General features: G+C 37.8%; 5 protein-coding genes and 1 non-coding gene across 12 annotated transcripts; 1 reads left to right on the plus strand and 5 right to left on the minus strand.

The window, feature by feature from the left end:
* The first annotated feature begins 74 nt into the window (after window positions 1–74).
* LOC111454002 (outer envelope pore protein 21, chloroplastic-like) lies at window positions 75–4,233 on the plus strand. Of its 2 annotated transcripts, XM_023095262.1 has the most exons (5): window positions 75–361; window positions 562–636; window positions 725–877; window positions 994–1,092; window positions 3,959–4,233. In XM_023095262.1, the coding sequence occupies exons 1-5, from the start codon at window positions 269–271 to the stop codon at window positions 4,040–4,042; spliced, it is 504 nt and encodes a 167-aa protein (XP_022951030.1). In that variant the 5' UTR covers window positions 75–268; the 3' UTR covers window positions 4,043–4,233. The 2 variants fall into 2 exon arrangements, with proteins under 2 accessions (XP_022951030.1, XP_022951031.1); XM_023095263.1 differs by lacking the exon at window positions 3,959–4,233 and having other exon boundaries at window positions 969–1,092.
* A 764-nt stretch (window positions 4,234–4,997) lies between these two features.
* Window positions 4,998–9,118, minus strand: LOC111454383 (monosaccharide-sensing protein 2-like). Of its 3 annotated transcripts, XM_023095855.1 has the most exons (6): window positions 8,997–9,118; window positions 8,333–8,450; window positions 7,678–8,238; window positions 6,040–6,962; window positions 5,764–5,951; window positions 4,998–5,692 (listed from the first exon to the last, which is right to left on the minus strand). In XM_023095855.1, the coding sequence occupies exons 2-6, from the start codon at window positions 8,409–8,411 to the stop codon at window positions 5,248–5,250; spliced, it is 2,196 nt and encodes a 731-aa protein (XP_022951623.1). In that variant the 5' UTR covers window positions 8,412–8,450; window positions 8,997–9,118; the 3' UTR covers window positions 4,998–5,247. The 3 variants fall into 3 exon arrangements, with proteins under 3 accessions (XP_022951623.1, XP_022951622.1, XP_022951624.1); XM_023095854.1 differs by lacking the exon at window positions 8,997–9,118 and having other exon boundaries at window positions 8,333–8,673; XM_023095856.1 differs by lacking the exons at window positions 8,333–8,450; window positions 8,997–9,118 and having other exon boundaries at window positions 7,678–8,015; window positions 8,117–8,238.
* A 3,252-nt stretch (window positions 9,119–12,370) lies between these two features.
* On the minus strand, window positions 12,371–14,568 carry LOC111454129 (protein CUP-SHAPED COTYLEDON 3-like). Its single transcript, XM_023095457.1, has 3 exons — window positions 14,255–14,568; window positions 13,904–14,178; window positions 12,371–12,920 (listed from the first exon to the last, which is right to left on the minus strand). Exons 1-3 carry the CDS (start codon window positions 14,442–14,444, stop codon window positions 12,525–12,527), a joined length of 861 nt encoding a protein of 286 aa, XP_022951225.1. The 5' UTR covers window positions 14,445–14,568; the 3' UTR covers window positions 12,371–12,524.
* Window positions 14,569–18,680: 4,112 nt separating this feature from the next.
* Window positions 18,681–22,126, minus strand: LOC111454130 (increased DNA methylation 3-like). Of its 4 annotated transcripts, XM_023095461.1 has the most exons (5): window positions 21,939–22,125; window positions 21,582–21,643; window positions 20,145–20,195; window positions 19,256–19,481; window positions 18,681–19,146 (listed from the first exon to the last, which is right to left on the minus strand). In XM_023095461.1, the coding sequence occupies exons 4-5, from the start codon at window positions 19,422–19,424 to the stop codon at window positions 18,875–18,877; spliced, it is 441 nt and encodes a 146-aa protein (XP_022951229.1). In that variant the 5' UTR covers window positions 19,425–19,481; window positions 20,145–20,195; window positions 21,582–21,643; window positions 21,939–22,125; the 3' UTR covers window positions 18,681–18,874. The 4 variants fall into 4 exon arrangements, with proteins under 4 accessions (XP_022951229.1, XP_022951227.1, XP_022951228.1 ...); XM_023095459.1 differs by lacking the exon at window positions 21,582–21,643 and having other exon boundaries at window positions 21,939–22,124; XM_023095460.1 differs by lacking the exons at window positions 21,582–21,643; window positions 21,939–22,125 and adding an exon at window positions 21,679–21,774.
* A 312-nt stretch (window positions 22,127–22,438) lies between these two features.
* LOC111454757 lies at window positions 22,439–22,538 on the minus strand. Its single transcript, XR_002712491.1, has one exon. It is a non-coding gene; the product is annotated as a U6 spliceosomal RNA (small nuclear RNA).
* A 514-nt stretch (window positions 22,539–23,052) lies between these two features.
* Window positions 23,053–26,775, minus strand: LOC111454128 (AT-hook motif nuclear-localized protein 10-like). The gene is made up of 6 exons (XM_023095456.1): window positions 26,665–26,775; window positions 25,545–26,081; window positions 24,637–24,689; window positions 24,040–24,171; window positions 23,756–23,917; window positions 23,053–23,605 (listed from the first exon to the last, which is right to left on the minus strand). The coding sequence occupies exons 2-6, from the start codon at window positions 26,029–26,031 to the stop codon at window positions 23,336–23,338; spliced, it is 1,104 nt and encodes a 367-aa protein (XP_022951224.1). The 5' UTR covers window positions 26,032–26,081; window positions 26,665–26,775; the 3' UTR covers window positions 23,053–23,335.
* Window positions 26,776–27,084: the final 309 nt, after the last annotated feature.

Genomic DNA, 27,084 nt, shown 5'->3' on the forward strand with positions numbered 1-27,084 from the left:
AAAAAAAAAAAAAAAAAAAAAAATATATATATATATATATAAAATACAATTTGGATGAAATTAAAAGTTTCCGATAAAATTTGAATTAGGTAAGGATAAACTTCTGTGCTGAGTGAGGTTTTGAAGGAAATTCGGTAACAGGCAGAGCAGAGCAGAGCCATGGCAGCTTGGGGTTTCTGAATTTTAGAGATACGGTTTCACTTTCACGTTCAGTGCAGCTTCTTCTTCTTCTCTTTCATTTCCACTTCTTCTACTTTCTGCATCATCGATGGAGACTTCTCTCAGATGTGGCGGAGACTCCAGAGCCTTAAGAATCCACGCCAAGGAGAAGATTCCTCTCGACTCCAACATTTTCTTACAGGTAATCCTATGGTCGGCGCTGATTTTTGTAGAATTTGGCAATGTTATCTTGCGTTTTGATCTTTTCTATCTTTTCTGTTGGTTTTAGTGTTCCTCTGTCGAATTGATTGCAAAACGTGTCTTGGAGGATTGTGTTGTGTTGATTTAGAAGAATAGTGGATTTTGTAGACCTTAGTTCTTACTGACATTCATTTTCCTAAGGTTCATGGAGAGCTAGATACAAGAATGGGAGAACCGAGTCTACTTGCTGCTTCCGTGAGACAATTTTTTCCCGACGTAAGGTTTTCTTCTGTGGAATCAATTTACTTTGTGCAGGCCCGGATTTCTTTTTTTTTTATATCATTGTTTTGTTAATCAAATGTAGTTGTTTGCAAGCGCGGGTATAGGGGTGCAATATGACAAATATAGGAAACTTCAGCATTTTGCTCGAGGGAAAATGTCTTTCCCTGTGACAACCGATGGTATGTTGCAATTTACTATTAAAGGGCAATCTCATCATGACAAGGATTTTAAGCAGGTTAGTATCGATTAACTATATCTCAGGATACGGAAACGAAAAATGCAAAGGCTTATAAGTGATGGTTTCTTTGGTTTTCTTCTGCAACCAGTTTTGTTTCATTGTTTTTTTGGCAGACTAATTTCAAAGGGGCTGCTGAATTTTCCTTGGGTGTATATAATGTCCAAGGGGATCAAGATGTAAGGGTCAAACTAGGATTTGAAGTGTTCGAAAAGGTAGAGTTCTCTGTTTTTGTAGTGGTCATTCAAATCATATATTTACTTTCTATACTAGATGCTATTTGATTGTCTCTATGTTATCTTATTATTTATTATCTTGTAGCCCTTCTTTAGAAAGAAAAAGAAAAAATATATAACGATTGCAAAAGGTGATTGGAACTTTTCTTTAGTCGTGAACCTTGGATTGAAGAGTTGGCTATGGGGCCTTGAGGCAACAGACTCTGTCTTTTTTTCTCCTTCCAATTTCGCAGCTGATTTGTCTATGGCTGTTGAACAAAGGCAGGGCTTCTATTTGATTAAAGGCAGTATTTAGGGAGGCATCTTGTTTGTATAAAAACCTATAAAATGGCCTCGTTTAGCATGAGCAAATAGCAGTAAAGAGAAACTTGAGGACTGTTTAAAACTTAATCCTTATCAAGCATGTTATCATGAAGCTCTTTAATACTACAGGAAGTTGACCACTTAGACATCCCCTGAGACATTGTAAACAAAGCTGAAATTTGGAGCTAGAGAAGAAGTTTACAAACCCACCCTCTGAACTTCAAAGATTGTAGATTGTCCTGATCCTTGCTCAAGCAGGCCTTTCCAATGAATCCTTAAAAAAAATCCATTATTCAAAATATATTGCTGACTGCATGCATACCTCTGCATTGGATACATTATAAAAAGAAATATGATCTTACAATTTAAATTTCTGGTCAAATTTGTCCCTATAATTTGGAGAAAGTTAGAATTTCGTTCATATGACAATATTTTAAAAAGCATTCAAGACGTAAGGGTTGAGACGAAGCAACAACCTTCAACATATACAAAGAGGTTTGTGCCTTTGTTGAGAGAAGTGTAAGCCTCTATGTGTACTCCTCATGAGGCTATAAGGCGTAAGCCTTATGTTTATTTGTAATGGTTGTGGGCCATGGGTCCATGTGGTGTATTTAATTTATGCAGTGCATGTTTTTTTACTTAATTCGGGGTCATGGTTCATGCGCATATCAAAGAAATTTAAAAATGCACTGAAAAGTGAAAAAGGCATGCCTAAAAAGTTCAATCGGTTTACTAAAGGAAAACAAAAAAAAGTGCAAGCTGTAGTTATTTTAAACTAGAACAACTACTGTGAGTTTTTGCATTAGCTAAAGAAAGTTTGCAAGGTGACTAGCTCTTTGACGGCAACTCACCAAAGTGAATTTTGTTCTCTCCTCTAATTTTGTTTTGATTTTTTTTTTTTTTTTTTCATTTATTCACGAAAAGCTGAGTTTCATTCTTTTGAAGTTGCAATGGTTGTGGGCTAGCCTGATTTGTATTTCAGATATTGGTTTGATTTTGTTGGATTGGCGTATGTTTTTGTAGTTCATTCTTGGACCCCCTTTTGTTGGACTTTTTTTGTATGCCTTTAATGATAACTTGGTTTCTTACCCCCCCTCCAAAAACAAAAAGTTAAGAATTCGTAAGGTTTTATGATTTAGATTTAATTTTTTAGTTTAAAATGAGGCTTAAGCCTCATACCGCCTCAAAGCTTACGCCTCGCTTCTCCATAAGAAAACATCTTGAGGCCATCTTAAGCCTTTTGAAACACTACCTCTAGTTTTAAAAGTTAGATTTTGTCCTTTTCGTGTGATAAAACCCTACTGTAAGAATTATTTATGCGAGTTTATCCAACCACGTAGACTATTTATGAAGTTTTGTCAAACTATAAGGACAAAGTTCTAACTTTGAAATTATAACTTAAATTTGTAATTTAACCTAAATTTCTTTGAAAGTTTCCTTAAGAAACTAAACTTATAACTGAAGATGTTAGGCAGCAAAAATGGCATAGTTTCTATTGGTTGGAAGAAAGATGCTCTCATAGCTCAATAGACATAATCGGTCTCTCTGAGTGAGACCTAAAGATCTTTTCACTCTGAAGTATCATTTCATGTGAAACCAGCTAATTGTTTTGGGGGGATCCTTGGGCGGGGAAGAAGTTGAACTATTCCATTCCAAGACTTTGATGTGACTGTATGTAGGAGACTGCCAGAACTGCTTGTTCAGTTTGTTCTTGCACTTCTGAAAAGCTGTAAATGATCCTTGATGAACAAGCTGCTTTTCCAACCAGTTGCTGGATGTTAGATTGTGGAGGTAGGAAGCCTTGGGGAACTTCGCTAAGAGTCTTTGTTTGGCAACTAGTTTCAGAACAAGTTTCTATTTTTGTTTTTAAATTTGTGGGAACATAGTGAAAGAAATCCCAAGTCCTTTGTTACTCAAATTTGAAAGAAATATCCCAGCCTTCTTGATCTCACTAAAGCGACGTGGAAATATACCTCCTACAGGTTAAATTCTTCCAGCATACTTTATTTAACATTGGGTGAGACTAATACTTGATGGAGAGAAAAACCTGTTGTTGTTGTTGATGTTTGCTTTTGAAAGAGTTTGGATTTGAATAATAGTACCTCCCTATGCATCGAGTCCCCAAGGATTCATGGAGCATATGTCTTTTTAAACAAATCATGGAGCATATGTCTTTTTAAACAAATCATGGAGCATGTTTGTCCTGGTCACTTTTTTAGTATAAAAGCCACAACTCTTTGGTTAAGGAAGGCCCTCATAATTTTTTAGGGTACATGTGATTCGACTATTAGTTTGTTTTTTTAGCTTCCTTTGGAGTGTCCTTCCAAAAGAATTTTTAATCAATGCCAAATTGTCGTAGTTCTTTAATTTCAATTGACTTTGCAACTGATATGATAAGATTTCTTTTCCTTCACCTTTCTAGTTCAAGTGGCCTGAACCATGTATTATCATCCTTGACATAACAGCTTAACACATTACATTATAATGCAATTATTGGTCTATATGGGTTTTTTTTTCACTTTCTTCCACCTCTTTTATACAGATACCATATCTTCAGATCAGGGAAAACAATTGGTCATTGAATGCAGACATCAATGGTAGATGGAGTGTGAGATTCATTCTGTGAGAATTAGAAGTAGAAGTTGAACTTTCTCCTTCAGAAATTGTAGGTTCAGCTGCGGAATTCCTTTCTAAAATTTGTATGTTCCTTTAGATCCATTGATTTATTCCTATTAGAGCATTGTTTCAACAATTTTCTGATGAAACTGATACATGTTGCAGCTTCTTTATAATAAATGTTCTTTTATCACTTCATTTGATGTAAGTTTCAGGGTGTCACACCCCGGTTATGCTTGTCCAAGGTGTGTAGCTTATGGCCTCATGGCAAATGTCCCGGTCTTGCTTATCCAGGACATGTTGTCCATAGTTGCATGCCTGTTCCAAAACCCCTTTTATATGCTTTCATCCTAGATAGGCCTACCATTGCACGTTGGGTCAATACGGGGGTGTATGATCGTTCACCAAAACCATGTCTACACCCAACAGGGCTAAAATGCCCTAAAATGTACTATAGCGGGATATGACTAGTCGTTTCTTCTATCCTGAGTTATATGCTATTTAAGCCATGGTATTTCTCAATTTACTTATAGTAATGTAACATTGTTTTCTTCAATTCTTCGCACGGTTTTCAAATGTATTTCTTCGCGCACGTTTTCTAAACCTTTTCTCGCAACGTGACTCAAGGCTTGAACATACGCCGACATTGTCCACGACGTTCGAGTTTCTCACGACTGACTTGTTCCAATTGTGATACATGACATGTGAACTGGAACTATTTAATGACGACAACAATTTGCTTAATATAGACACTTAGTTATGTGGTAGCATAAGTTAAAATTTCATCTACATGTCAACACTTCTCAACATTTCTATATGTTCATTATTTCGTCAGGCATTTCTAATTAATTTACGAAGTTTTATCATATTACAGGGATAAATTTTTAATTGTAAACTATAGAGACTAAATTCTAACTTTTTTTCGACTAAATTGTACCTAAAATTGAAATATATTACAGACCGAGTAAATAAGAGCGAATGAGATTTTATTAGTCACAACTGTGATTCACTCTTGATCCAAAATTTCTGCCCCCAACTTATGTTACATTAAAATAAAACCAAAAATCTAAACGTTGGTGCATACAAAGTACATAAACTTAAGGCAGAATTCAAGAAAGATAAGACTCTGGGCTTGCTGCTGCTATGTGCTCCGCCTCCTGTTCATCCCTTAATGCAGCAGACGAACTTTTTGTAGCCATATGCATCTTCCTCGACTCAATTCTTAGCAACTTTAGCAGCCTGTCTCGCGCCAACAGAGAAGAACTCGGCGATGACCTCGAGCGGCATGCCTTTGGTTTCTGGGACTTTCAAGTAGACGAAAATCCATGAAACTATACACACGACTGCATAGACGCCAAAGACACCAGCAAGACCAATAGCACTAAGCATTAGGGGTAGAGTGTAGGTTACAATTATATCTCCGATCCAGAATACCATTGCGCAAACCGCAATGCAGAGGCCACGGACCCTCGTCGGGAAAATTTCCGAGCAAAGGATGTTTGGAATTGGTCCATATGCCATCACAAATATGCAAAAGTAAACAACTACACATATGGTTGAGATTGCTGCATTCACCATGGTGCTCACCGTAACAAGCTCAAACACGACGAGAACGATGAGCGATACTATTAGCACCGGGATGGTAGCCAGTAAGAGGCGCCTACATAAGAGCTATGTTAGCTTGAATTTGATAACAAAAATGTTGCTAGCATGTATGGGGATGGTAGTTACCTTCTGCCTGAAATATCCATGAGCCTCATGGCCACACCTATACAGGGAAGCATCAGAAAGGTTGTGACTGCACTGATCAGGAACGATGCAGATTCAGAACCAATGCCCATGTTTGATAGCAGAACTCCAACACCAGCCTCTTCAAGAATTTGAGGTGTGTAGTAAAGAACTCCGTTGATCCCGGAAAACTGAAAGTTCGTTCGAAAAACAGACGCATAAGGTTGGCTCACTTCGAAAAATTGGACCATAAGAGTAAGCAGGGGAAGATGATAGTACCTGCTGAAGAATCTGGATTCCAATTCCTACAATTAGAGCATGCTTAACGCCTGGTTCGAGGAGAGCGGACCATATGGGAGTTTTCGATACAGTTTCGGATGGATGAACCATTGCAGGGCCGACTGGGCGCTGATCTTTAAGCTCCTTAGAGAAAAGAGCAGGCTGGCTAACCAAGGCTGCAGCCTGGATGAACTCACCTTCTGCATACACATCTTCACCAGGAAGAGAAAGAACTGAACCACGTTGAGGCGCAGGAATGTCCTCATGGTGCAAATAAATACGTTTAAATCCACCCTCCTTTCCATCCTCGCCTTTCTCGGACCATTTCCATGCTAATTGCCAGCCTCCACCGATGCCAGTATTACCGACTGCGTCGGAACTTCCTTGCAAGAAACTACTATGGTGCCTCACGCTGAAAATACTGCCATGAGAAGGAGGAGGAACAATGTCTTTATCCATACTGGTTGCTTGACGTGAAATCAGTGGACTATGCACATTGTCATCCGAGTCCATTCCAGCAGCCTCTGATGTATAGTCATCTCCTCTCTGGCTCTCCTCGTCCCATTGCTCGTTTTTCACGTGAGGTTCGACCGTGCTGAACATGCTGCCAAAATTCGGAAAAAGCATGCTCCCGGACTCCGGGAGCTTCTCATGAACACTTCCAAAGAGGGTGACAAGAGGGTCCATAAGAGCCATACTTTTATTGACCACACTTCCTTGCCGGGATGCAAGGGCAAGAGAACTCTGTCCTGTGACAGGCTTAGCAACCCAAGATAGGCCTTCTCCTGGTCCATATAACCTGATTTTATGTTTATGATCAGCAGCACTCTCCCCATCTAACCCTTCAGCAGGTCCTATTATATACTCTTCTATGGATGTCTCCCCCCCAATCCCAAGACCTTCCACCAGCAAAGCCATCTCACCTGTTGAAGAAGCCTTATAAGAAAACAATGGTTTGGTAGCGGACTTTGCGATTGTGCAGCACTCACATTCTGGCATTAAGTGAGTCAAGCCAATTTGTATACGTGTCTGGACAACGTATGCTCAAGCCTCTGACCCCGACTGAGAAGAAGGTTTTAGAAAATAGGGACAAAGAGATTTTTGAAAGAAAATTTGTGTTAGGAATCAGAGACATGCCCTTAACTTAGCTATGTCAATAGAATCTTCAAATGTCGAACAAAGAAGTTGTGAGCCTCGAAGGTGTAGTGAAAAGTGTCGAACAAAGGGTGTACTTTGCTCGAAGACTCCAAAGAAGGAGTTGGACCTCGATTAAGGGGAGACTCTATAGTGTAGTTTGTTCGAGGGGAGGATTGTTGAGGATTGTTGAGATGGAGTCCCACATTGGCTTAATTTAGGGAATGATCATGGGTTTATAAGTAAGGAATACATCTCCATTGGTACGAGGTCTTTTGGGGAAGTCCAAAGCAAAGCCACGAGAGCTTATGCTCAAAGTGGACAATATCATATCATTATGGAGATCCGTGATTCCTATCCATTCGAAAGCAAGATTGAGATAGATTGAAAGCAATGTTATATAGCATACAAGAAAAAGGCAACACAATGGCTTAAGTAACATATAACTAGCAAAATTTTCGCAAAGTTGAAGTAAAAAGGGCAATAAGGAATAGAAATACGAACCCGAAACGTCCTCGATGCCACGGAGTCTCTGGAGAACCTTTTTCGCCTCGAGCATCCTACCTTTACTAACAAGCCACCGAGGAGATTCAGGCAAGAAAAACACCGTTAGTATAAAATATAGGACGGACGGGATCGAAAGAACTCCAAGCATTACCCTCCAGCTCGGCGAGACCGACAACGACATAGAAAATACCATACAATAAGATATGAACATGCCACCAGATCCAGTAAACTGTGGGAGAGTATTCAACAATCCTCTTATATCTGAAGGGGCAGTCTCAGAAATATAAACTGGTACAAGAGTAACAGCAAGACCAATCCCAAATCCATCCAACAGCCTAGCTATGCACAATATAAACACATTAGGCGACCACAACATGATCAAACCACTTATAAAATAAAGCAGTGATGATAGTATCAGCATTGGACGTCGACCGACCCAATCTGATATCGGTCCTGAGCACGTCGTAATAATCGTTGCTCCTATCAGTGATATCGCCACTACAAGTCCTTCCACTGAAGAATTCAGAGCCATGTCCTTCTTTATGTACACCATAGCCCCTAATATACACAAAGTTCATGAATCTAAGAACTGTGAAACCTTTTGTGTTTGGATACATAATCTAACAAGCATATCATGAACAAAGTATCCTACCGGCAATGGTGGCATTATCCCATCCTTGAAGAAAGTTTCCAATGGAAGCTGCAAGAGCCACTAACACAGCTCCCTTCATTTATTCAATCCACGCTCCAATGGGGTCAGGCACTGCAAACTACAGAGCAACAGATCGGAAATTCAGATGGTTTACTCAAAAGGGTTAGCTTAGAACGGAGAAAAAGGAGCACCCAGAAGAGAGAATGGGGCGGAGACAAGAAAGATAACATGTTACATAAAGACAAAGGGGTTGAAGATGGGACAGTGAAAAGGGTTAGTAATTTCTTTCGTGGCTGTGAATTTTATCATTATAAGGCTAATAATTGAGAGTTGAAAGACATTGAGGGATGTGGGATCGATCGGATCGACCAACTTTGAGGAAATTATGTTTAAAAAGCAAAAGGGGAAAGAAAGAATCAATCAAGAACACCACCATTCATTGTTCTTCATCATGGTCCACACACAAAATGAGTAGTGAATTGACTAAGTTCATACGGATTTAAGTGAAGTTAGAAAGTGGGTTTGGTTCAAATGTGTAAAATCTCCCACCCCTTTTGAAAGATTTCGATTCCCACACAAATGGGTTCAAATAAAGTGAAGAATTAACAAATGGGTTACGAAGAATCAAATGAAACAATAAGAAGAGAGAGAGATTAGAGTGAACCTTGAGGATTATGGGCTTGGATGAAGATGAAAACGCGAAGAACAGAACAAAAAGAAGAAGCTGAAAACAGAGTGGAAGTGATTAAAAGAGAAGAAACCAAAATTATGGACAAAACGGATATATGAATTAGGTAATAGCGGGGAGTGCTCAATCATTCATTAAATGCAGAATATGAATCATTTATGTGTCAAGAATCACATCTTCCATGGTGAATTCTTGCCTCTGGAGATTGACAATCATTTCCCAACCATTTTTTGTACTAAAAAAATTAATGAATGAGGTGCCCAATCCAGTTAATGGATGGATATTGATTTAAAATGTGTTAGTCTCTTAGATTCAGAACAAGTTTTGTGGCTGCTTGAGGTTATGAGCATAGATATCATGTTTGGCTAGATCATTAGTTGTCCATAGATATCTGTTTGGCTTCCAGTTTCTTAATGCTTGGTAGACAATTAAACCGAGAACGCTTGACTAATACTATATGGAACTTCGAGATACTTAGTTGTTCAGATAGAAGTAGAGACTATGTCCGAACTTCCTAGAGCTAGAGTAAAACTAGTGAATACTTACTAGGTTAAGGGTTTTTACATTCACCCCTTTTCCCTTTTCTTTTTCATCTATAGGTCGGGTGGAGAGGTGCTCGAAAATTACGCTATCCCAAAGGGATGTCAACCCGGACATCAGTTTAATTTGTATTCATTTTGTATTTCGTTCCTATTTCCCGTTTGTAAATAACTTGAACAACACAATTTTTGTTTTATTTTTCTTTTTTAATTTTGGTTTTTGACTATGGTGTTGTATGACTTTAAATTGCATGAAATTTTACCGTATTTTTGTACATTTATTTTTATTTTATATTTTTCTTTTATTTGCTTTCGCTTTGTCTTTTAGTTATGGTGTGAGATTTGAATCCTTAAAAATTAGGTCTTGACAATGACCAAGGTGATATTTAGAATATGATTTCTGAGCTTTTAGTGATCCATAGGAAGACCTCCTTAACAAAGCATGTATGCGTGAACCAAGCTAAGAATAGGGCGTTAGAGTTGGAGTGGTTTACACGTTGACCTCGGTCAATATGTTTTTAATAAACTAAGCACCCCAAGATCGTTAGCGACAATTAAACGTCTAGACCTGACTGCATCCAAAGATTGGATTACCCCTATCAAGTGGTAGTAGCAAATGTATCGACGAGTCAAGCCTAGGCCAAATAGCGTAGCATCGAGGCGACCAAGTGCCCTTACCTAGAGGAAAATGCCAGTGGTTTATTGAACGAGCCATTGTGCAATAAAATTTATTCTAAGAGGGGGCATAGTTTCATGTAGTAAGATACACTAGCTGGCTGACACACGTGGGTCGCTTCCTTACACTAGGGTGACTTTATGGTCTTGTGGGAGAGTTCATCATCTAATCTCCCATAGATGATTTTCAACACCATACTCTACCTATTACATGATTATGAGGTAGCGTCTCAACTTAGGATAAGCAAAGAAACTATCTAAATCAAAAAACATAAAGCAGAGCCCTAGAGGTAAGATTCCAATCAAAGACCTACTCGAAACTTTGAGGCCTCCCTAAATGCTCAGATAGCAATAGAGACTAGGCCGAACTTCCTAGAGCCCAGAGAAAAGCTCATAGATACCTATTAGGTTAAGGATGCTATATAGCATACAACTAGGTTGCTTATTGAATATTTTTATGCTCATTGTTCTTTCTTTTTGTTTAGGTGTTTGTAGGCAGCCAATCCAGGGCAATCGAGGTGGGGAAGCATTCGAGAGCTACTTAGTCATAGAGGGGATCGTTCAGAAGAGGTGGGGAAGCATTCAAGAGCTGCTCAAACATAGAGGGGATCGTTTAGAAGCGTTAATCCGTCTATGTAATTTGGGTCTTTTGTACTTTGTTTATAAATGTACCTCCCATCCGTTTCTTGTTTGTAATAAACTTTAATAGCACCAACTTGTAACTAGATTTCATATTGTTTTTAATTATGGTGTCGTTTATTTTAATTTGATTTAAAATTTACCATATTTTTATTTTTTATTTTATTTGTTTACTGTTGTCTTGTCTTTTTAGTCAGATGTGAGGTTCAATGCCTCGAAAATCAAGTTCTGATAGGACTACATATGATCATCTCGTAAAATATTAATTTTTTCCGTTAACAAATTTATAAAGAGAGATTAAATACTTTTTGTGGACTAGTCTTATACAAACTCGTTATATATGATACCCTCACTCACATATTCATACATGAACGATTTGAATCAAATCATTGTAACAATTACAAAGTGGGTCATAAAACACCCAACCTTATCTATGTACTATAGACCTTTTAAATTATTATTTGAATATGACCCACTTTTGACAAGGGAAGTTTGAAAAATAGCTCGGACTTGATCATGTTCACCTCTATTTATTTCTTCAAGATCCCGTGTCCTACCATTACGTCTTCTTGTTGCACAATGAAGTGACATTTTTCCCATTGGTTCAAGATTTTTCAAAGAGAAATCATTGAGGAAAATTTTCACCAAAAGTTAACCATCATACAACTTTGAAATGAGTTAGGGTAGTGTATAATCTAAAAGATTCCATAGAGAGCATAGCCATAGTCCATGCAAACTCTCCGTCCTATGACCATCTTTGTTGGAATCAACTCATTCGTCCGAGCTCGTTCCACCTTTCTTTAAATAAACAAAAAAGAACACCCCCTAAACCTTTAGATAAATCCGTGTTTTAGGTTATATTGTTATTTAAATATCTCAATTGAATAAAAAATAAAATAATCTGGTATTCAGCCGGATCAGAAATATGTCTGTTTATTGAAAAATAACGAATAAAATTTCGTGGAGTTGAAGGGAAATATCCCAATACATGTCTTATTTTTCAATAAGACATATTTGCAGCAATGAAATACTCTTCTTCCTCCCCCGAGTAATCATAAACAACTAATTACAAATCTATGATTTCGATTCTCTGTAAAGGACCAGAAATGCCTAGCTTACCTATCATTGGGAAGTGCATTAACATACATACCTCAGTAAGAAGAGGTTATACAAAAGTGTGTAAACTATGAAAACGAGTCAAGGTAAATTGTCTCGCACTAGCACTTCCGCGTAATAACTCTACCAAAGGCGACCCTATTACTGGAATAGCTTCCCGTACAGCTTTTACAACTTTGATTGCCCAATAACCAATTTGGTCCCGAAGTAAGGAATAACTAGTTACACCAAATGATGCAGTCAATACAGCAAGAACCACACCGGTAATCTAAGTCAATTCACGAGATTTTTTTTAAGTTTTTCCTATTTTTTCTTCTTCAAACGTTGGGCTGTTTTTCCTCTCACAATTTCCTCGTTAAAACCTAAACAAACGAGATTGAATACTTCGAAAGAATGCAATAAATTAAGTTCCAAGTAGCATTATTGTTCTATTACATCGATCTTCGAGCATCATTCAAAAAACAAGAAAACAAAATGCTTCGAGATCCGTGTAGGGAGAATATAAATAACAAACGTCTGATCCGACACCCAATCATCACCACCCTCCCGACCAATTTTCATCACACTCACCACGCCCACCTGCATACCCACCAACATCAACCAAGTGGGTGTCGGTGCTGCTGGTCGTCCCTTGAAGCGACGGCGGAGACAAGTGGGTGTCGAGGTTTAAGCCAAAGGGTAAGAGGGTTGATTGGAAAATGAAATGTGGGTTGTTCGTGATGAAGCTCTCGACGCCATTTTCGTGGCGCTGAAGGTTCTGTAGAGCGGCTTGGAATCGAATGTCGTTGTGGGCTACGGTTTGAGCTTCGTCCAAGAATAATGGAGGCAGAGATACGGGAGAGGGAACCGACAAAGGAGACGCTTGGAGACATCTTCTGGGTTTGATTTTCTCACCGGATTTGTGTATTATTCTGCATAGAACCCACTCGTCCTACATGAAACCACAAAGATTTGGTTAATGGGGAGATCCTGAGTTTATAAGTAAGAAATACATCTTTATTAATATGAGGCTTTTTGGGAAGACCACAAGTAATGTCATGAGAGCTTATGCTCAAAGTGGACACTATCGTACCATTGTGGAGAGTCGTGATTTCTAACATAGTATCAGAGTTATGCCTTTAACTGAGTCATGTCAATAGAATCCTCAAGTATGGAACAAAGAAGTTGTGAAGCTCGAAGGTGTAGTCAAAAGTGATTGAAGTGTCGAACAAATGATGTATTTTGTTTGAGGGTTCCAAAGAAGGAGTCGAGCCTTGATTAATGGGAGATTGTTCGAGAGGTCTATAGGCCTTAGGGGAGACTCTATGATGTACTTTGTTTGAGGGAGGATTGTTGAGGATTGTTGGAAGAGGAGTCCCACATCGACTAATTAAGGGTTGATCATGGGTTTATAAGTAAGGAATACATTTCCATTGGTACGAGATCTTTTGGGAAACCAAAAGCCATGAGAGCTTATACTCAAAGTGGACAGTATCATATCAATATGTAGAGTCGTGATTTCTAACATGGTATCAGAGTCATGCCCTTATAAAATCCTCAAGTGTTGAACAAAGAAGTTGTGAGCATCGAAGGTGTAGTCAAAAGTGACTCAAGTGTCGAACAAAGGGTGTACTTTATTTGAGAGCTCCAGAGAATGAGTCAAGCCTCGATTAAGGGAAGACTGTTTGAGGGTTTCATAGGCCTCAATGGAGACTCTTTGGTGTACTTCCCTTGAAGGGAGGATTGTTGAGAAGAAGTCCCACATCGAATAATTAACGAGTCAATCATAGATTTATAAGTAAGAAATACATCTCTTTTAGTATGAGGTCTTTTGAGGAAACCAAAAGTAAAGCCACGAGAGCTTATACTCAAAGTGGACAGTATCATACCATTATAGAGAGTCGTGATTCCTAAGAAACATAAGTTAATAGTAACCTTGCAAGCATTACGGGAAGCGAGATCAGAGTGGAGGCGATACTCATGCATAACCCACTTGGTTTTGAGTCCTCTAGGGGCACCACCTTTGTAGAACACAAGAGTTTTCTTGGTTCCAAGCTTCACTCCATTGGAATCACTATGAATTTGCCTATCTTTTCCGGTGGCTTTCCAGTAACCAGCCACCGTAGCTCGGTTGGTTCTAAGCCCTGTCGGGTATTTCCTAACTCTTAAGCTAAAGAAATACCACTCTTTTTCACCCATCTTTGCCTCATCTGAAAACACAAACAATCATAATCAAACCAAAAAGAACAGTTTTTTATATGAAAAAATGGCACAATTCATTAGTACCTGGAAGCTCCCAAGGCTCACATCTATTGAGGTCAACTTCAGCAATATTAACCCCATGAAAGTTGGAAGCTTGGAAGGTCTTTGAAGCAAGATAATAAACAATGAGCTCTTCATCGGTGGGGTGAAACCTAAACCCTGGTGGCAGCCCATGCTTGTCCTTACCATTATCAGCTTCTTCAATTCCAAACATTTGGTAGATATAAGAGAATTGTAAGAGATTTTAGAGAAACCCTTTTGAAATTGTGAGGAAATATATATGAACTCAAACTCAACATGATCATGAATGTGATGATGATGATGAACACTGTTGCAATTATTCACCTTTTTTGGATGACCAGTGGTCATGGAAAGGACAAAAGAAAGGAAAATGTTGAAGAGTAGATGAATTGATGGGTCAATGGAAAAGGCATTGAATGCTAAATCAAAGCTCTAAAGAAGATGCTTTTTTAAGTTCGATCGAAAATTTTGAATCTCTCGACTTTTTCTTCTTTCGTACTATGTTAAATTGTTTTACACGTACTTTGCATATTCATTTGTAATAGCTCAAGTCTACCGCTAGTAGATATTGTCTGTTTTGGCTTGTTACATATCGTTGTCAGTCTTACGGTTTTAAAGCTCGTCTACTAGGGAGAGATCTCCACACCTTTATAAGGAATAATGTTTTGTTTCTCTCTTCAATCAATATGCGGGTCAAAGCGGATAATATTTGCTAGCGGTGAACTTGGACAGTTATAAATGGTATTAGAGCCAGACATCGGGTGTTGTGCCATGAGGACGTTGAGCCCTAAGGGGTAGATTGTGAGATCTCACATCAGTTGGAGGGGGAAAAAACATTCCTTATAAGGGTATGGAAACATCTCCCTAGAGACACGTTCTAAAACTGTGAGGCGGTCAAAATGTACAATATCTGCTAGCGGTAGGCTTGGGCTATTACAAATGGTATTAGAGTCAGACTTCAAATGGTATGCCAGTGAGGACCTTGGACTTTCAAGAAGGTGGATTGTGAGATCCCACGTCGGTTGAAAATGAGAACAAATCATTTTTTATAAGAGTGTGGAAACATCTCCCAAGCAGACGTGTTTTAAAACTGTGAGGCTAATGACGATACATAACGGGCTAAAGTGGACAATATCCGCTAACAGTGGACTTAGACTATTACGTCATTTTACGACGTTATTTTGCTTTTAGTCTTGTTAACTTTATACTTGAAAATGCCAAAAATTTACGTTATATTTCTACCTTCTTTTTCTATAAATGTAACACAATCTATCAATTCTAGGCAAGTGAAGGAGAACACTTTGAAAACTTAACCTTTTTAATACAATTTTCCTTAATTAGGTCAAGTCAAAAGAACAATTACACCCTCTTTGGTTCTTAATTTTCCCTTTTCCAAATGCCATTGGTGCATGAAACAAGTCGAACAATCAAAAAACCAAGTGGGGGCTAGTCTAACTAATACTCAAATTCAGTAGCTTTTTCATTTATTTCACTTGAACAACCAAAACCCACATCAAAGCACTTAAAACCAAGGAAAAAAGACCCCAAAAAAGGCAATGCCATGGCCAAACCCTCACAAAACCGCAACGGTGATCGACGAAGATCATTGACGGGAGGGAGCGATGGCGATGGCGACGGCAAGGAAAGGGTAAGTGATATAATAAAGAAGGCAACCAACTGAAGGGGGATGTGGGGCTTTTGGTGTGAGGTCAAAATAAATTGAAGACCATATATTCATTAAAAGCGAAGGCTATGACCGACCTCAAATGGGCTATGGAGAAAATAATAGAGGGAACGCCAGATTGACTACGATGAGTGGAAGGCCTTGGATTCTTGGTCGGGAAGGGAAGATAAGCTATGATAGTAATAATAATGGTAGGTGTATGAAGATTGGAGAAGAAGGGGATGGACTGCCTAAGAATCTACTCTTGCCATGTTGGGTACCCTATGGATTGTAACTAAATTATTGAGTTATGTTGTTCAGTTATACGTGATTATCATCGATTGTTTGTATTGTTCATTTGTTATTATGTATGCCCACATGGACCTTCAGGAGACTCGTATACTTATCTCTAGATCTAGCCTTCGATTAACGTATACTCATCCTGTTGGAAAAACGCGCATCATATCATGATGCACATAATAGCGTAGTATACGCATCGTACTCATTATAAGGGGAAGTATCCTAATGCACGTGACACACAAAATGCATGAGATTCTCATAGTTTTAAATCATGGCATATATGTATGATGATTATTCATACCTTCGCTTTTAAATAAACATAACTTTCATAAACAACATATGGCTTAACATTATTTCAGTGAGCTAACATATCACGTAGAGGTATCATGCATCATATAACATAGGATAAGATACATAACAAACACAAACATCTCAGGGTATCACACATCACATAAAATAGCTTTTGTCATAATATAGCATAACATTATATGCATCAAACAGTCACAAAGTACTGTACAGGGAGGGGTCATAGAGCACGTGTCGTTCATGCACCATACAATTCATCCAGCCAAGTCAATAATAAACTCACTTACCTAGTTAGCCTAAGCTAAAGTCACTACGCTCCCTTCAGGGTAGCTAACAATTCTACATAAGGAGTCCTACAATCCTAACTTCGAATTCTAATCTTGAAATTGGCTCACTTAACTTGCATAAAATATTCTAAATTTAGCTCTAAGTAATTTAAATTAGTTTACAAAGTAACTATACTAACCTTTTACGGGATGGGATAAGTGTAAAAAAATGGCTTTCAAAAAAATAAAATGGTAAAAAAGGATTCGCGCATATCAGACCCAAGCCTGATCAGCCAAGAAATCGAGGTAGAGCTATAAGAAAATGAACTCTCCGACTGACCCCGAACTACCTAAGTGGAAACAGAGCAAATGTTGTGACTCAATAAGCCAAGGAACCTCCCTTGTATATGGAAGTCCAACTCCCTACTTTCTCAATATGTGACAACCTTTTTTTATTATTATTATTTATTTATTTATTTTTGTTATATCATAATCTAAAAGAAACTTCCTTCGAAAGTATCTTAAGTTTGGGATAACTTGGGTTTTCATCTATCTAGAGAGGTTTGTAATCTATAATGTGCGTTACGTCAATCAAGTATTTGTGAAGTATGAATATGTGGAATATGTTATGCACTACGAAGAGGGACAGTGGTATGGTTGATCTGTATACCACTAGTTCAATTCGATTTTGAATGTCGAAGGGTTCGATTAATCGTGGGCTTAGCTTGCCCTTTCGTCCGAATCTCAAGATGCCTATCATTGAGGACACCTTCAAGAGTCTTATTGACTACCTCAAACTCCAAGTTTCTATGCCTCACATCAGCGTAACTCTTTTGTCTACTCTGAGTTGTGTGCATTCGTGCCTCGATCTTTTGTATGGCCTCACTGGTGACTTTGGCTACCTTTGTTCCCAACTCCCTATCTCATCCCAATGCCTTGATTGTTTCAATATAAAGTTTAAAATAGTGTCACACCAATGGTTGTCTAATATTTGTGGTGATAAGAGATTTCAATAAGATATAACTTAAAATCCCAACTGTTTATGTTTATGAGACCAAGGCATTGCTACTGCTAATACTAACATCACATGTGTATGCTTGTGAGTGTGATAACCCACCACTACTCGAATGACAGTGTGACCTTTTGTTATTTTAGGTAAACCTATAAAAAAAAAATTCCATGACCTAATCTCTCAGGCTGTGAACCTTTTGGTACTCCTCAAATTAATAAACAGTGGTTTGGACATATCCTTTAACATCGGAGTTCACTCAGACAAACAGTATCATAATTTTTTTGATAAATATGAGGTAGGATGCTATCCTTTTGATGTTACCTTAGTCCTCCAACGAGTTATCTCTCCATAACATCATTAAATTTTACTAACCTTCACACATGATCTAGCACGTCTTTATATTAAGTTCGAGATCAGCCAATTCATTACCTTAAGAAATATCATAACTAGCTTTACTCACAATTTGTTTTTGAATCTCGTTGATTAATTTTCCGACAAATTTAAAATCAAATCTTAAAATAACGACCCTTTTAGGTTGCGTTTGGTATTGACATTGAGGAAGGTAATGTTGATTATAAGTAATTTACATAAAACCGGTTTGCATTTCACTTTAGCAATCCCAAAAACTCACGTAAATATTATGCATACTTTGGTTATAATAGATAAATCGCTAACAATTTAGTATCAATTTACCAAACACTTTAATCTTACCGAACACTATCTTACTTGATATGAAATGAAAATGGTTTTGATTAGAGAACACATCCTAGATGGACTAGCTTCGAGCGGGTTAATAGGCCAACGAGACGTGTTTAAGACCAAGAGAAAAGGGTTTCATTTTCTAGGTGTACAAAACTAGTCCACCTAGAATGTTTCCCATAATCCCTAATAAATACATTCAACATGTGATTTAAATATTGAAGTTATAATATTAATGACAAGGCCTTGTTAAACACATAATTCAAACTCCAAAACCAACAAGTTAATGAGCTAAACTACGTTGTAAAGTGACCCTTTTTCTTCATAGAAAACTAACATAAGGAGACAGCAAAACCATGTACCTACCTCCATCATACTCACGGCGGAGGATGGGAATCAGCCACTGTTGGAGGTGCTCTGGACTTCATAACCACTACTTCCAGAATGCCATCGGGCCGAAAACTAGGAGACGACAACCGTGGATCTACTGGTCCAGGCAGTTTAAAAGAAACCGTAAAAGATCCGGGAGGACACAGTTGCTGCACTTTCATCTGATACATAGCTGATGAATCCTTCAAAAGGCCTGGACCTGTCATCACTCCTTCAATGTGAACCCTACCATCGCTTTTGATCTCAAACTTTACCTTACCTGGAAGAATTATCTAGTTGATTATCTCTCTAATGAGCAAACATATAACAGGAGGAGTTCTACATGAATGCTAGATTGAGAGAAAAATAAGACGAATCAAGGAGATTACTTCGATCCTTCCGTACACCAGGCAATGCAACGCGGAAAAGGTATGCACCTTCACTCACGCCAATATCGACAAGACCAATCGGAGGGCCAGAACTACCTTCCTTGGCTGTTCCAGTTAGAATAACTGATGGCTTCAGCTTCATATGATCGCCATGGCCTTCCATGACCATGCTCCAGTCTCCACTTATGGAACTTTGTAGATTATTTGTTTGATGTTTTCAATTCACCTGTTAATGAGGTACACAGATCTTAATGGGGATAGAAGATATTGAAACATACAATCCATGATGATCAAAGGAACCTTAGTACAAATGAGTACAATTTGAAAAATATCAAATACTAAATACTCTTTAGAATGGTTGCTGTCATATGTTCATTCCCTCTACGCTATCATCGAAGAAAAAACTTACACAAAATTAGTGAACCGTTTCTTCGAGTTCGGGACAAGTTGATTTTCCTGAACGTGTGCTGTGTGTGTATGTTTCTAGGGTGTGTGGGGTGCTTCTAACCTGTTTCATTTTTTGCCTTGAAAGGAATTCATTACCTAATAAACCAGATAAAGGTATTGGACCATGAAGTAACTTCGTTAAGAGATATGCCCTTTTAAATTTCAAGCACTGATTTAGAACTTCTTTTTCATAGACAAATCTGGATTACATGCAACAAGATATTTGAAGGTCAATGAATAATTGCTCCATAATATTCTTCTAAAGATTCTAACAATTGTGTAAGCACAGAGAACTCTCTTTTCACCGTAATGCATGCTGGTTGAAAGCGTAAACTGAAAATCGAAACCCAACCACAGAATAACTCGTGCCAGTTGACCTGAGCATGCTATAAATCTGCTTATGTGAATATGATACACATCACAGAAACAGGACTCAACATACCTGCTGCATATTCTCAATTCAGAAGGAAAGGCCATGTTTATATCCCAATGCCTATGAATTACAACAATAAACTCACAATTAGGAATTTGGCTATGATTCCAACTTTTACACTCTTGAGAGCGCCAAATGGTTGTTTGACAAGCAAAGACAGAAAGATATTGAACTTCATACAAGGGTATTTTCAATTATTGCTCACATAAATAATCAATATAATTTAGTTGATGTTCCTGAATCTCTAAGAGATGACTGCACCTCAAACCTTGCCAGGAATAAGGCAACTCAATTACAGATAAAGGGGTGTCTAACCCCAAATATGGCTATCAAATTTTGAAGTTTAACAAGTGGATCAAAAAGATTGAACATAATGGGTCAACTAATAATGGCTAGGTGAATCGTGCAAATAGCTAAAAGATCAGTAATCAAATCCACGGCCAACAGCACTAGCAAAGGGGGAAAAGTAAGAAATTAATATCACACCATGACTTGTTAAACGAAAAATATTCAAATGGATACTGAATCATTAAATATTATATGAGAAGTTATATTTTCCAGTTTTTTCTCATCTTGTGAAGGACAGAAAGATCTCATAGACATATTTGAAAGAAAATTGACCAGTTCAATTGAAGAAATGAAGTTATAGAGTAAGGAAAACGTTTGAATCACTATGGGATAAATTTTGAATCTAAAGCATAGATATGTTCCCATAGTGGTGATAAAGCAAAGGCTTGGAGCTCCTAAAATCCAGAGAATCACAGAAAGTGTACCAGGCCAATGGCCTATTACGTATCATCGTCAAGCCTCACAGTTCTAAAAGACATCTACTAGGGAGAGGTTTCCACGTCCTTTTAAGGAATGTTTTGTTCCTCCTCCAACCAATGTGGGATCTCACAATCCACCCCCTAAGGGTCCAACGTCCTCGCTAGCACACCGCCTAGTGTCTGACTCTGATACCATTTTTAACAATCCAAGCCCACCACTAGCATATATTATCCGTTTTGGCCCGTTACATATTGCCTTCAGCCTCATAGTTTTAAAACCCATCTACTAGGAAAAGACTTCCACACCCTTATAAAAATGTTTCATTCCGCTCCAACTGATAATGTAATCTTATTCATTCTTGAGTAAAGTTCATGAAGTTCTTCAGTTTTAAATTTCGTCCCAGTGAATCGTCCAGTCACGAAACCAATACCTTCCCGCATTGAATTTTCTTTTTTTTATAAGACTTGGGAGTAGTTGTGAGTTATCAATGGCTGGACAATGCTATTGTCTCAGGAAATGGATCTAAACAAACCCATTTGTTTGCCTTGATTTTGGTTTAGCAATTATTTTCATACAGCTAAGATATACTAATTTCACCACTAATTCTGAGTTTAGGGTTAAAAAAGTTGAAAGTTTCAAAACCAAATACAAGGTAGAACATGAATCTTCCTTCCCCACCACTGTATGATTTGTAAGTTTGTGTGTGCACATAAACAAGAAGAAAACAGCAAGGGATTCTACTGAAGAACCAACCAAGAACAAGAAAATAACATACGGATTTCGCGATTCGTGAATCCACCAAGTCGAGCGACCGGAAGAAGAGCCGCAATCAGCACAAAATAAATGAGCGTTAAACCACGAAGAAAAATCGAGAAATAAAGAACGCAAGCAATGTTGGAGAAATAATTGAAAAAAGTTGCAAATCACATTGTGAAAGACGTTTGGCAATACACAGAGAGGAAGAGAGGAAAGCGGAAAACGGGAAAAGGAAGATGAAAAGATGAAGAAAAGGGTGGTGGTGGGCGGAGAGAATACCTGAAAGTGGTGTGGGAGGCGGGTTTTGAGAGCTTGAGGAGGCTTGGTGTGGGCAATTGACAGCTTCTTCAGGAGGCGGCTTTTGGGAAGTTCAAAAAAGGAAAGAGAGAAAGCTGAGTTGGAAAACAAGCCCAAGAAATTCTTATACTCAACTCATTCGCCCTTCAAATCAAGGGAGACAATAAATTATTTGTGTTCAAAATTTTCTCCTTTGCTAAAATTTGTTTCCTTTGAAACGAATTAGGAGATTCGTAACCGTTTGAACCCAGTAAATCCACCGTAAATATTGTCGGTTTTGGTTTGAACCCAGTAAACCCACGGTAAATATTGTCTGTTTTAGTCCATTACATAAATGATTCATTCTATTTTCAATGATTCATTCTATTTTCCAACGAGACGTTTCCGTGCCAAAAATGATTCATTCCCTTTTCCAATTGACATGAAATCTCACAATCCACCTCTTAAGGGTCCAACTCCTCGCTGGCACACCGAGCAAGGTCTAACTCTAACATAATTTTTCGATTTGTGCATGTCATCCTTGCACAATGGTCATGTTAATATTCTCTGTGTCGTTCCAATTTTTTTGTATATCCCAGTTATTCACTTGTTTTTCACTAAAACACCACTTCTTATCCAACTTGCAATTGTTAAGCACACAACCAACATTTATCGAGTCAGAACCGAACTCCACATGAATTTCATAATTGCATTACTTATAACTTCCTTGTTTATTAACAAAAAAAAAAAAAAAAAAAAAAAAAGTTACTAGTTTTCGTATAAAAAATTAAATCAATTTTTCTAAAACCATAATTTAACTTTTAAGTAATTATAGGTCAACTATAAACACCAATTTGCTAAATCATATGAAATGAGAAAAATTTTAATTTGATAGATGATGATAACATCAATTGCATCAAATTAAAACATTGAACATGGTTTGGACTTTATGTTAATATTAAGATTTGGTCAAGAACATCATTAAAAACAGTTCAATACACCAGCATGAAACTAAACATTTTAAATAATCAAATTCCAAAACTAATTTAAATTATTAGTTCGTCAAAAGATGTTCATAGAAAAATAGTTTTTTTTGCTCAAAAAATATTTTTTAAAAAAAACTATAATTCCAACATGAATAAGGGGAAAGCAATTGATTAAGTTAAACAATGCAGTTACAGAACTAACAGCCTATCTAAAACCAACTCTTCTTCTAACCTCAAAATTCAATGATACAATCTGACAAACCGGGTTTGATCACCAAAACATCAGAAACTGAATCTCTCCCTAACTTGCCTTTTGCTATTATCATGCTAAAAACTGAAACTTTTTTGAAATACAACACCCATGTGTGGATGCGATGTGTCATGTGTCACAGCTAGATTCAATTGCTAGGATACTTACTTCCATGGCATGCCAGACATGCCCTGCGGATGGTTGTTGTTGTCGTCACAGGCTCCAGAGCTGTTGTTAAGGGGGCTGTCAGGGTCGCCACTGGAAGACTCACTCGGCGTCCCGTGAGAAGGACTACTGGCTCCTCCTCCTCCTCCTCCTCCTGTTAAGTGACCAAAGCCAACTGGGTTTGGCATTTGCGAGGCGAAGATGGGTTCTGTTTGGCTGTCTGACTTCGGTTCCTTGTTGCTGTCGACTACGAAACTTCCCACGACCACCTGCATATTCGTTTCCAGAATGCAGAACCAATATCAAGTGAAAAAACTGGATAGAGAAATCAGAAAGTAGCCAAAGTTTCTGTGGAGAAGCCCAAGCAGAGAGATAATTAAGTGTTGACTGAGTTGTCTATGGAAAAGAAACTAATTTACCTGAACAGGAGATGCAGCCGTGAGAAGACCCGCCACACCACCACCCAACACTCGGCCATCTGGACCAGACAAAGAAACACTCAAACCACCAGTTCTGCTTCTCTGACCACCATTTTCAGACAGCAGAAATGAACCTGAGAGTGACAGGATTTCAAATCGACCCTGCATGATGACAAAAACTAAGCAACTCATAAACTTGTATTAACAATTATCCTTCAAACAAATGCAAGGAAACACAGTTTTTATCAGTCTAAAAACTATATATGCGGCATGAGCTTACAAACCTCATAAGTAACAGTTCCACCAGATATAGCAGATTGACGTAAAGTCACATTCGATATTGCTCCATTTGCAGAGAGGATACAAATAGCCCTAGGGCCATTCTGAGAAAAGGACATTATTTTCGACGATACATCCTGCAACACCGCGCGCCAATCAAATTATTGTTACTTGGGCAGAAAAACGAACGTAAGAATAAAATGAGCGAATAAAGGATGTGAGAATGAAATGAATGCGCAGTTGAAAATAGTGTTATTAATTAATCCATCCTGCAAACAAAAAGCAATCCAGGTACACTATACACTCATGGACTTCCAAGTTGAAAATAAAAAAAAGTTAGACATGACAACATTCCACGAGCTTCTGCTTTTATCCTGTCGCAAGAGTAAAAAGTGACAATAAGCATCTTACCTTCTATTCATGAACAATTCAGTACCACAATGTAAGAAACAGTAAGGGCATCCAAAAAGCATTCAATATAACAATAATTTACGTTGGATGTGCAACAAAATGTGTTGTTTAGTCATTCAAGATGCTGATATTATAAGTAAAAATAATTGACATGGCCATAAAAAGGGTCAGAGAGTATTTTAAATTAGAACCTCTCCGGCTTTCACATTAATAACATGTGGAGTGAATCCAATACCAGCTGGTCCTGCAAGTAATAGGTCTGTAGTAAGACACAGTTTTCAATAAGACAACCAAGATAAAATAATTATCACACAATAGTTTAGAAGATAAACTATAGCAACGCTTGGACACTTATAAAGTCAACCAAAGTAAGATTCCCTTCCTTTTCACCTGTTATTGTCTTCTCATTACAGTGAAACATTATAATTTCAGTCATGTACACACAAAAAAAAGACAAAAAAGGAATGGGAAAAACAGTAATAGACAAATAGGAGATGTCTATTCCACCAGAAAAGGTATGTTTGATTGGCGATCCAACATTTGATGCAATTTCGTAAAGATAATTAGATTTCCATAACAAAAATTAATTAATCTTGTTGTAAATGCGACTAAATGACTAAACAAATATTGGTCAAACAACACAGGAAGGAAGGGAAATAAAAACTAAGATTTGTTATCATTTTAAGAAGCACATAGCAGAAAATGCAAGACAACGAAAAGGGCAAATGCGTAATTTCATGCTTACAATCTCATCTAGGACATAAAAGAATCCAACTTCCTGGATATGATATCACTATCTTTTCCATACTTTTTAAGTCTTCAAGGCAGAGATTATGCATATAAACGATAAGGAACCCAATTAGATATATCTATTCCAAACAACTCATATAACTAATCACAGTAAATTAGTCAACTCAAAACTGCTAGTCAATCTAGAATATTCCTATATTGCCATTGCCCACGTGAAAGATAATATACATACTGTTAAAAGCAACGAGCATAACAAATAGCAGTCAAGTAAGCATCAAATCCAGAGACCCAATTGGATCTCGTCAAGGAAGAGTATCTATCGGGCAAGACGCTTATAATATTTAGTTACCCAAAGCTTCCAATTGTTGTTTTTTCTTAGAACCAAGTGGCCTGCCTTTAGTTTTCTTCATTGAATTTGGTGAGGCTAATCCCTCTGAAGCAGGATTAGCCATAGTTGAAGGAGAAAAACCTCCACTTCCTGAAGGCGGCCCAGAACCTAAAGCTAATGCCATGGAGCCATCTGGTCCATACTTCCTCGGCCTCCCCCTTTTCTTCTTTGCTTGCTCGCTGCCCACCGAATTTATGTTGAAACCATGAGGCAACATAGACCCCCCACCCGCTGATCCCTCATTTCCGTCATTACCAGAAACTCCGACCATGGAGGACTGATATGCCGGTGAGGTTGAAGGAGTTACAGGCTTGTAAACTGCCGTACCATCGGCGCTAAAGGTTAATCGCATGTTTTGGGCCGCCGCCTGCGACTGTAAGGAGCTATTCTGAACGCCGATGCTAAAGGGTTCCCTACTCGTCACCACACCAGTCTCAGATCCCGACATTTTGCTCCTCTCTTTCGCTCAGCAGCTCGAATCAAAACTCTACCGAAAACCTGGAAATCAAAAGTGCAAATACGCGAAGAAGAACTACGTGATTTTGGATCATCATCTCGATAATCAGCCATAATTTCTATTCCGATAAAATACGGAAGCGCAGAAGGCAAGATCTATGACAGTAATGAAGATTTTGAAATTTATTTAGTTCGCAATCTGTAACATAACCACACCAGTGCAAGAAATGAAAACAAAGAATTAACAAAAACAAAACTGAGAAGATGATTAATGATTTCCTAAATGCGAAATCAATCCAAAGCAAAGTAATGTTTACAAGAATTAACAAAAACCCTAAAACCCCAAAAGTCCAAGATTTCCTCAAATTTCTTAACAAAATCCAACGAAATGCAAGGGGGGAAATCCTATTAACTTGAAAGCGCTAACAGAGTATTTGGCTAAAGTACAGAACAGATCATGCAAAAAATGAGAAAATTAATCCTTAATAAAAGGAAGAAAAGAAAATTGAAAGAAAATTGAAAGAAATTTTGAAATATATTGATTTTATTTATGAAAAAAATGAAAGAAAGATGGGAAAAATGGAGGAAATTGAGGAAAAAATGGAGAAAATTACCACAAACTTACCAGTAAAATAGGAAAATTAGTGGAGAGTGATAATCAAAGGAGAAGGAAAAAAGTTAGGGTTTTGGAGGAGAAAACGAAGGGTTTGTTCAAAGGACATTTTGGAAAAGAAATGCGGAAATGAGAAATATTTAAATATATTTTTTAATTATGGGATGATTTGTGGTTTTAATTATAAAATATTTATTTTGATAATTAGGGATTACTTTCCTTTTACGGCTTTTATTGGGGGAAGAGAAAAAAAATTAAAAATTAAAAAAAGGAGCCCGTGGGTATTTCAAGATTTCTCTAATCATGCTTGTCTAGACGTGTTGTCTACGATCACATGTCTACTCTAGACCCATTTTACTTCTTTTTCATGTTAGATAGACTTTTACTATTATTGTGGTGCATGATCACATGTCACTCTAGACCCATTTTACT

Source organism: Cucurbita moschata, unplaced genomic scaffold, assembly GCF_002738365.1.
Source record: "Cucurbita moschata cultivar Rifu unplaced genomic scaffold, Cmos_1.0 Cmo_Scf00016, whole genome shotgun sequence".
In the NCBI taxonomy this organism is placed as follows: domain Eukaryota; kingdom Viridiplantae; phylum Streptophyta; class Magnoliopsida; order Cucurbitales; family Cucurbitaceae; genus Cucurbita; species Cucurbita moschata.